Raw genomic sequence first — 10667 nt, 5'->3', positions numbered from 1 at the left:
TATAATAATTCTGGGTGAAACCAACATTTACCTAGGCATAGTATTAATATATCCCGGAGGGAAGACACACAAGAGGGAATGGTTGCCATTCAGTATGGGCTTTTTTCAGTCTGTGTAACTCTCTCAAGTGTAAGTCAACTTATGTTCTAAATGTAAACTACTTTTAGACAAAGTTACGTTGATTTACACAGTCTGAAGACCTGATCCAGCATCCTAAGCAGTATTTCTGGGAAGAATAGCAGATAGCCAGAACATGCAATGGTAATTCTCCAAACTTACAGAATTGCTTTTATTAGAGAGTTAAAAAAATATCTTTTTGGATATGGTGGAGTGGATCTAACTCTGCAGGATTACGCTGAGACATAGACATTGTAGGACTTGGTTATTATGTGTTTCACATTATATTTATGACACTACAGTGTGAAGTATTGCTATGGGTGTGTAAGCACCATCATTGTAACCTCTCTCTTCTGTGTCTCGTGAGATGGTGTTGGTGTCTTGTACCTTTGCAACCCCATGGGAATACTTACTGTGTGTGGTGATTGAAAGGGTCATTTCTTAAGCCTTGGGCCCATTTGATTAGACTGCAATTGGGAACTACTGAAAAATATTTTAAGTTGTATTATGTTGCGTTCCTGCCAATATATCCTGTGGCTGTTTCTATCAGACCAAGCTTGTGCTTTTCATTTGCTATGTTTGTGTAGAGCCAGGGTAGAGGAACACCACACAGAAAACTGGCACCATTTTATCAGAGGTAAATGCCTGTGCTGGACACAGGGGGATCAACTCCAATCTAACCAAGTTTAACTCATATCCTAAAATGCACAGCCAGGCTTACCTCAGCTAAAATGAGAGAAATAGCTGTCCAAAGCTAGTTTCCTTCACGCCCCAGTGCCATGGCAGTAATTGCACAAAGACCTTTTTATTATAAGTTGATTTTCCTGAGAAATGGATTCAAAAAAATACTGTAAAGTGTTTATTTTTTGCTTGACCTTTATTAACCTAAATCTTAGGGCTTTCCCAAGAGAAGAGTTGTTGGTAAATTAACCCTCATAGACACACACAGTAGCATTTCTGCACTGCATCAATGGTTATGAAAGTAATGGGGATATGACAAGAAAATTTGGCACTATTTAAACAATGTCATAGGTCAACATATGGGATTTGACCAAAAAAGCTTTTTAGGAATTAAATGAAAAAAAAATTGCTTGAAGTGTACTTTAACTTTTTAATAGTATTTAAAGCCACCAATTTATGGTAGGATGAGGGCAAAATTTTTTTCTGCCTAAAACCTCAGTTGCTGGCTTTGATACGTAAACCATTATGTATTTGCTTAAGTACTAATCAGAAAAAAAGCGTAATCAAACCCTTGGGTACTTCTGGAGTTAAGGAATGATGGATAAAACCTCTGTGATCCTAGCCACTGTCTCTGAAACACATGCAGCATAAATTTAAGGAACAGGGAAATTAATGTGGGTTTACCAGACACAATTCTATCGCATGTCCCATTTTCTAGATGTTGAATACAAATGCTGGGTATAGGGTGAAGAATTTTTTGCTTTTGACTGCTTGTGCTTTTCAATAAATTTATTAAGGTCAAATTAAATTTGATATAGTAGGTTTTATTCTGAAACGGTGTCTGAATACAGCTTCATAATTACTCAGCTACATGATAGTGCATAAAGCTATAAAACTGCTTAGACAGACAAGCAATTTACATGTTATAGTGAGGTGTGTATGGCAAAGGATGTTAGTTTAATTGGAAGCCAAGATGTTAGAGCCTTAAATCTTGAGAGCTAGGGTGTTGACTAGAAAACTGTTTAATACGGTGGTGAGATTTTGAAATAACATACCTGAGTTGTTGGTACATATATGCACAATACAATGTTGTAAGATCTCAGAATTAAAATTACCCTTAAGGATGCTGTAATTCCAACATCAAAGTAGCTACTGCAGTGTTAGGTTACTTCTAAAATGCTTGTCACTTCTGTCTGTGACCAAAGATGAGACAACTTGTGGAAAATTAATTGAAATACACACCTCTTTTCTTTTTTAAAGAGCCTTTGGTATGCTAGAAAGTTTTTGTACCTTTTTACCTTGTGCCAGGACAGAGAATATTAATTTAAGAGAAAACCAGCAACCAACCAAACAAAAAACCAGCAAAAAAACAGACAACCAGGAAGAATTAGGAAAACGTGCAGTTCACTGAGACTGTTACACCTTTGACACTGCGGGAAAACAATGTTAGTGAGGGCTTTGATGTGATAATGTGAATTTGGCAGGGATTACATTAAGGCGAAGGTTCTGTGGGACTGTGAACACAAGAACACTATCAGTGCTGGAGAAATACCTGTCAAGACAAATTTGTGCTGTTTCTGATCAGAGGCTCTCTTCTGTTTAGCAGGTTCAGGGTCACATGCCTCCGCTCATGATCCCAATTTTTCCACACGACCAGCGGACACTGGCAGCGGCTGCTGCAGCCCAGCAGGGATTTCTCTTCCCCCCAGGAATAACCTACAAGCCAGGTAAGCTGACAGGGACGTGAAAATATTTAACATTTTAAGATACTAACTGTAGCTTCTTGTGTGATCCATCTCATGCAGATGATGTGACACAACAGGCGTAGCTGATTGAAAATAATGTAGAGTTTTGCAAGTCCACTTGAAAAAAAGATTTTGGTTTGCCGAGGGTGGATAGAGTATTGGTTATTGAACATCATCATTTTTTTTTTTACCTTTATTTCCCACAAAATCATTTACTCTAAATATATTGGCCCACTCGACTAGTAATTTGCATCTGGTGTGCCCTGTGTTGTTACACAAAAGCTACGTATCTTTAATTAATTCTGTTATACTTGTCTTTTGTGCCAAAATTGTTACTTAATTAGTGACAAAAGTCAGAGGAAGTATAATTTAATTAGCAGGCTTCAAATGGGCAATTTTTTGTTTGATTTCAATCTGAATAATAGAAGATTTTGGTAGTTCAATCCAAGTCATCATTCAGACTTTTCACAGGTCACATAACCTTGCAGTAAAATATGTTTTGAGATGATTTAGCAAATGTTACGATTTCTTTCTTTTTTCCTCTGAGTTTACAGGACTCCTGGGGAATTCAATTAGGGATATAATGGTTTGAAGCTACTTTCAGAGCCTCCTTGTAAACAGGGCTTTAAATGTTTAAAGACACGTTGCCAAAGGAATTCAATGTAGGAAGATAGTTAAGTAAATAAAAGTCAACCTTATTTTCATTTGTACATTCTTTGCAAGTGACCTCAGTCCAGAAGCAGCAACCTTATTTTGCTCATTAATAGTATTCCCTGTCAAGCTGCCTTTAGCATATTAACCTGATAACTAATGATTACAAAACATAAATACCAGTTTCTTTTTTTGACATTAAATATGAAATGTACAAAGTAAAGCCTTGATCCCACTCCCACTGATGTTGGTGTTTTTGCTGTTGACTGCAGCAGGAACAGGGTCAAATCCAAAGTAAAGCTTCATAATAGATGATGTAAACAGCATACTAATTAAAAGCTAGATTGAACCTAAAATCTTTTCTAGCAAGTTTATTTAATATTAGATGAAGTGAGGCCAAGCAGGATTTCAGCAAGTATTTCCGTTTGTCTCACTCCCTTCTGTTTCTTCAGTCTAGAGACATTCCTCTTTAAACACAGAATCTTTGTCTAGTTATTATCTTATTTTCAGGTTTAAAAATCCCAAAGTTCTCTTCCAGTTTGACAAACCAGAACACTGTACGCAGGAACCAGTTAATGGAGCTCTGAAGGGAAGCTGGCTCTGGATAGCACAGGATGGTGGTTATTCACACACATCACCACCTTGGGAGAGTGAGGGACCAAAGTGAAGCATATTTTGTCTCCAAAGACATAAAGTTGCCAATTGTGGAAATCGTCCACAAGACCTGGCAAATACCTTACTTCTCACAGGCAAGAGAAAGCATCTGCTCAGTTTCCTTACTTTTCCCATTTTAATCTGAGATGTTTTTTGAATAGCGACTATTAATGATTAATCTGTTGGCTGTGTTTCCCCCTGAAAGGTGATATGTCAAATCATGTCATGTTGATTTTGGCTCTGTAGGCTACTTGGTACTATAATGACTCAGAAGGAAGAGTACCAGCATGATCGGTCCCCGTGTGTTGCCTGATCTAGTTGAGAGGCGTCCCCGCCCATGGCAGGGAGGTTGGATTAGATGATCTCTAAGGTCCCTTCCAGCCTAGGCCAGTCTATGGTTCTATGATTTCCTGCTCACAAACAGATTTCTGCACTTAGTCCAAAGTGTTCCTTACAGTACCTGTCCTAATACTTTGTTGAGCTTATACTGCTTTACCTGTGGTCTTACTGACCTCATAGCAGAAGGTGCTACAGCTTTAGGGCATTTTTTTACTTGCCAGAATGCATAAAGTGAGATCTATCACAAACATTAAAAGAATGAAGTGCACCAGAAATCAAGGCCTAGATATCTTAGAACAGGGCTAAGGTCTTTGCTCGTATCTTTGTGGATTACATCCAGCCGATGCTAGCAAAGAACGGAAGTCACAATGATCCGTTTATACCCAGTGGCTTGCAAGAAATTAGAGTATTTATATTTTAATTTATTTATTAAATTCTACAGCGTGTGTGGCAAAGGTAGCTGGGCAGTTTAGTAGTTGGAGAGAAATCATGATTAAAAAACCACTGTAACTATAGTTGGTATTGATTAATTCCTATTTTTGGCACTCCTGGCACAGTAGTTAAGGAATTAATGAAACTGGAGATTAAGCTAGACTCTTTCATAGAGAGGGTTCTTCAAAGTCATTTCTGAGGAATATTTATGAACTTGACTGCTACTACCTGTACTCTTCCACTTCTGTGAGAAATGAAACTTTCCCCTCTAGAACTGTCAGTTCAGACAAGCTCATACTTCTGAGGAAAGATAGGAGACAGATTAACCCTTCAGATACCATTTTGTTTTTGGTTGCCTGTTTAGTTTGTATTTCATCGTGCTCTAGTTTGATGTAGGCAAGACTGAGTTTTGACACCACCACTTTTCCTTGGCCTTCAGACACTACAGTGAGAAGAATTTCAATAATAGGAGCTGGAGGGGGGGAACTTGAGTACTTTTGAAAAGCACTCTGTTATTTAGGGGATGTCTTATGTGCACAGTCTCTTAATTTGCATTGCCCACAAAATGGGCTAGGTATAATCCAACTCCGGCTTGGGAACAGTGTATTAGATGACAAGTCCCGCCTTGGTGCACAAGTGGGATGTGATTACGTGCCCATGTCTGTGCAGATGGGCTTCATGGGCTAAGTGGGAACCAGTATCACACCTATTTAGTTCAAAGCCAAGACAGCAGTTACCAAATACTGTTTCAAATGTGCACATAAACTCTGTGCCTTGAAGTAAGAAAATGGTATTCCTGTAACAGACTTCCCTAGGTCATGCCCTCAGTGGAAGGACCTAGAGAAGAGAGGAGAGTTTGATAGGTTCTGAGGCCCTTCCAGCACACGCCTTAGTTGCTCCTGAACTCCTGAGCTCAGCAAGTGATTATGAATAGAAAACTCAAGGGATTGCTGTTATATAGCTATGATTTATATTAAAGCCTGATAGGGCAGAGTTTCCCACTGCCTGGCAGGACCTATAGCATGAGGTGGCTGCAACCCTCCTCCCATATTTTGGAGCTCTAGGAGGTAAAACAGGCCAAAGTTAGCAAGTGCTGATGACAAGTAATAATTACATTAGAAAAAAAATCCCCAAAGTCCCATGCTTCCTTATGTATCTCAAAGTCATGTAATATAATTTTCCGGCATGGTAAGTACTAATTGAGAAATCAGAGCTGCATAGACCACCTAATTAATTTTTTATACATATTTCAGAATTTATACTGTATACCGGATTAATTAAAACTTTAGGGCGCTGTGCATCTCAAATGACTGTTGTGACTATTGACCTGCAGGCGCTTGACGAGCCTCGTAGAGTACCTGGTTGTGGGGGTTGCCACTTACTCCAGTGGGAAGCTGAGAGTGGCAGCTGTTAGGAAGCTAATACTTGCCCAGAGATGCTACGCAGTTAATATAATTATTTTGCATTCCAAGTACAGCAAAGCAACTACACTGGCTTTCTGACTGTGACCACTATGCTTACTACTTGGAACTGGTGGGTAACATAAGTACCATTATACCTCCTCTCCCAGTGCAAATTTCCCCTCACTTAACCAACCACATGCATCCAGGAAAAGTTAGTGGGCTGGAGTCTCCTTGACTGTGATTAGCGTGTCCCCGTTAGTGCTTTGGCTCAAGAGGAGAAGACAGTGAGTGAGATAAGGAAGAAGACAGTTCCCTCTTCCATCTTGCAGTGCCTGAAGTATTACTTCCTTCAAGTTTTGTGGCTAAGAGAGAAAAGGGAAGTACAATGACAACAGAGTAAAGATGTAAAGTAACTCTGGACAGGAGCCAGACCATACTTTGAGCAGAGCTCAAACGGAGCTACTGTTTGCTCTGCACAGAGAGCGGGAGGGCTGCTCTCCACGCTGGCTGCATAACGACAGTCCACGTGACTTGGAAATAAAAAATCACTTTTGCTTGATAGTCTTCTGCAAGTATTTTGTATTGTATCAGTTCTTTACCAGACATGGAAGATATCTGTGAAAAAGATTATTGTAAACAGAGACATTGAGGTATGGAGAATGTAAACCTCTATTTAAAGTATTTGTGGAGTGATATGCTGCAATGTATTCTCAAAGCATTTCTTCATTTTTCATATGTAAAGTATATAAAGACTGTGATTAGAACGGCTAAGAAGCAACTCGTGTCTGCCTACCTGGGTCATTCTTTACACACAAAAATAACTTAGAAGAGATTTTGCTATGCTGGCAGTACAATGAAATGTGAAACTAGAGACTGTTTTACTAGGCTGGTGGCAAAAAAAAAGTGAGAAAAAGAGCCAACATTTTGTCTTGGTTCTTTTCCTACTTGCATTGGGGCAAATCAACAGTAAGTCCTCTGAAATCAATGAAAGTAAAATCAGGTAAAGCACAAACAAAACTCTGAGGCTTATTGTCATCCATCCAGATCTCAGAACATTCTAATACGGTGAGATATTTTTCATCAAACTGATTAAACTCCTTGATTACAGTGGCTAATCCATATAACTAACATCACCTTACATCTGCTGACTTCACTGATATCCATCATTGCAGTTTCCATTTGGAAAAAGCCTTTCAGAAGATTTTCCTAAAGCTGTAAGGTGGTTTAAATTTTACACGGCATAGCACTCTATTTTCAGTAGACTGCAGGTGAGAAGAGAAAGCGTACATCAAATCAGCGGTGTACTAAGTTGTCTGCGTATGTTTGCATGGCAGAGGTGCTGCATGAGTCTTACTTCTGATGGAAATTCCCCAGGACTGAGTTAAAGTCTGTCACGTGTTTCCTGTTGGGTTTTACTGATTGGAACAAGGAATTTGTAACCTCAGGATTTGTTAGTAGCAATCCATATGTGCCTCACTCCTAAACGCTGAGGTAAGAGCTGGAAGTGGTAGTAGGCAGCGGAATATTTTCAACTGGGATTTTGTACTGAAATTCTTTACCTGCATGCAGACAGCTGTCGGGGCAACTGGTTGATTTTACCACGATGTGAGGAAGGCAGTAAGGCAGTGTTGCAGCAAACCCTGCTCAGAATAAAGGCAGAACTGAGTGTCATCAGACAAGGGAGATGCTCAGAAGTGTTGCCTTAGCCAGTTATCTCTATTAACATCTTCCTTAATCCTGATGCCTCTGCAGAAAGAGAAGGCATGACTTGTGTGGGAATATTGCATCTGTATCCTTGCAGTATCCCGACACACCTTGAGGAGAGGGATGCTTTCCTCTGTCTGTTCATTCTGCCGGGAGGGCAGGACCCTGGCATTTGTGATGTCTTGCATCCCTTCCAACTCCATTGCCTGTTCTACTGTGAATACACACAGAGGGTGTGCAGGTGACAGTTTGAGATCCATGTGTGAAGAGACGGATTTTAAGTCACAATCCCAAAATGGGGAAACCATCATCAAACTGACAAAGCTTTGTAAGTCAGAGGAGAGTCAGCCTGGGTCTTACAACTGTGTTTTAAGAAGTATGGGTGATAAAGCGACACCTTCCTCCTAACCTGAATGTCACAAGAGCCAGACATCCTTCTTTCCTCAGAGCTCGCACAGCCTTGGTCTGGAAAGTAAATCCGTACGTCCTATAAAGTCCACTAAGCTTCATCCAAGACAAAAAGAGACATTTACATTATTTCCACGCAGAATAGCTTGGTACAATTGCTCACTGCTTTAATTCATTTGGAAATGTTGCTCACCCTGACAAATGAAACAGAAGTCTGGCAAACTTCTCCATGCCTTGTAAACACCAATTTATATATAAACAACAGCAGCCAAATGTAAATAGACAATCAGTGCAGCAAGGAGATTGAAGAGATCAGTTTGCAAAACATGACAGATTTTTCTTCTTCCAGCATTCTTCTCACTCCTGGTTATCAAAGGCCAGCACACACCGGTACCTAAAGCAGACCTGTTTGAACATGTTCTGCTGCCTTTTGTACAAATTTTAAAGAAAGGATCCTCACGCAAGCATTCCAAACCAAGAAACAAATTTGAAAAAAATTGCTACAATACATTGACTGATTTCTTGCCAAGACAGCTACCGAGAAGCTTCTCGACCCATTCTTGCACTGAGAAAATGAGAGGGGGAAATATGTGCCTTCTGTAATTTAAAATTAAATCCAGCCCATTTTCTGCATGTTCAGTTTCCTCAAGGGAGGAAGAGTACCTTTGCTCTGCTTTTATTGCTTGGTGTCAGCAAAGTACTCCAGAACTGAGAGTATTAATGTTTGTTTTCAGCACAAAGATACTGCTCACATACCAGCACTTAACCATAATTTAACATGTTAAAATGAGGGAGAAAAAAGAAAGTATTATGTTTTAATAACAAATAAATGGCATAACTATAAAATTATTCTTCCTATAACAAAAGAAAGAACTGTAGCCAGCAGGTGAGCAGTAGAACACTACAGGGTGTGGTAGAGATACTATTAAATTAACTGTGAAGCCAAAAATTCTGTGTGTGTGTGTGTGTATAAAATATCTGGCTATTTCAAACCATAGGAGCATGACAGCTGTGAAAAAGGAGTGCCGCAGGGAATTCTTTTAGAGTTTGATTTTTTTTAAAATATGTTTGACATGGAAAATGTTTTAGTACAAATAAAGCAACTGGTATTGAACTTAAAAAGTGTGTGTGGAGGGGGAGGGAGAAAGTGGAGATTGCTGTGTGGAACAGGAATGAATAATTCATGATATTTAAAGAAAGAATGCCTCCAAAATGTTCTGCAAGGCAGTCCATGCTGATAACTCGGATGGTTATTTTCCCCCCCATTTAAAGCATCATTAATTCAACATCTTTGTAATTTTTTTAAAACCTTGTAAGATATTTCTGAAAGAAACATTATTTAACTTAGATTAGGATCTTATTTATTCAGATAATTTCATATAAATATCGAAGAGATGAGTAGAATTATTTAACCATAAAGAGACAGCTTTAGTACTTTAAGAAAAAGATCTAGAGGGTTTTTGCTGCTTTTTTTTGTTTTTTTTTTTGGTTTTTGTTTTTTTTTTTTTTAGGGAGAGAAACCAAACATCATTGCAAAGTAAAATCAGCCTCATGGAAGGGGGAAAATAAGAGGAGATATTTTGAACATTACTCCATAGGACACCAGTACAATATAGTGTTAGTGAATGCATTGTAGCAGAGCTCCATATGCAATCAGAATCCAATTGTTACTGGACTGTGTACAAGCACATACTGTGCTCAATGGTCTGATGAGGTATTATGGATATGATGCAAAGAGACCTTGTGGATTAGACATGTACAATTTATTAAAAAAGTGAAACAACTGAGCATTTAAACTGAGCTGAAAACAGTAGTGCTTCAGGTGGTAAAAAGGGAGAGTTATGCGGAATCCAGTGACTACAGAGACTTCAGCTATCATTATTTATTAGACGAAATTGGGGGGAAAAAATCTTAACTCTTTGAATGTCCTGATTATTTTTAGTTTCTGTATTTTGCCACATTGCTGCATTCTGCTTCCAGCGTGGAAAAGTTCATGTTAAACAGACTTATTATTGTAAATCTCAAAAATGTACAGAGGAGGAGCCTGTTAAAATGTAGCCTACAGATAGTACATAGCAGTGACTTTAAATAAGGGAATTCAGCCAAAGTGGTATTCCATTCAATCATAGTTACTGTGTAATTTATCCAGCACTGCATTAATTTTTACATTACATTTACACTGCTCCGTTATTTCACCATTCCTTCATTCTTTGCATTGATTAAGGGTCCCAATGACACTGAGCAATGCATGGATGCAGTGACTTAGATGAGGGAACATATAGATGCTGTAAGGTACAATATTGCAATGCTTATTTTGGATCAATACTATTGCTTATTTTCTGGAGTATTTGTTGTCCCCTAAATGCAGAAGGCATATGTTTTCAGTTTCTAGCGAACAGAATGCAGACATTTTTAGTGCCTGAATTTTCATGTAACTGAACAACTACCTAATCTATAGCTTTGGTAGGCTCCCAGATCTAAAAGAAAGTAAAAGTTATATTTTGAGCTATTTTAAAAATGGATTTAGTTTTTC

At 38.7% G+C, this 10667-nt stretch overlaps 1 protein-coding gene across 1 annotated transcript in view; it reads left to right on the top strand.

Annotated features, from left to right (window-relative positions):
• Nucleotides 1-2404: 2404 nt before the first annotated feature.
• SOX6 (SRY (sex determining region Y)-box 6) overlaps nt 2405-10667 on the top strand; it is a gene marked incomplete at its 5' end in the record, with an annotated part of 90113 nt that continues 81850 nt past the window's right edge. The window contains one exon of the mRNA XM_009878764.1: nt 2405-2525. Coding sequence (XP_009877066.1) covers nt 2405-2525 — 121 coding nt within the window. The remainder of the gene's footprint in view (nt 2526-10667) is intronic.

This window comes from Apaloderma vittatum, unplaced genomic scaffold (assembly GCF_000703405.1).
Source record: "Apaloderma vittatum isolate BGI_N311 unplaced genomic scaffold, ASM70340v1 scaffold43531, whole genome shotgun sequence".
Taxonomy (NCBI): Eukaryota; Metazoa; Chordata; class Aves; order Trogoniformes; family Trogonidae; genus Apaloderma; species Apaloderma vittatum.
This window is presented reverse-complemented; position numbering and strand designations above follow the sequence as displayed.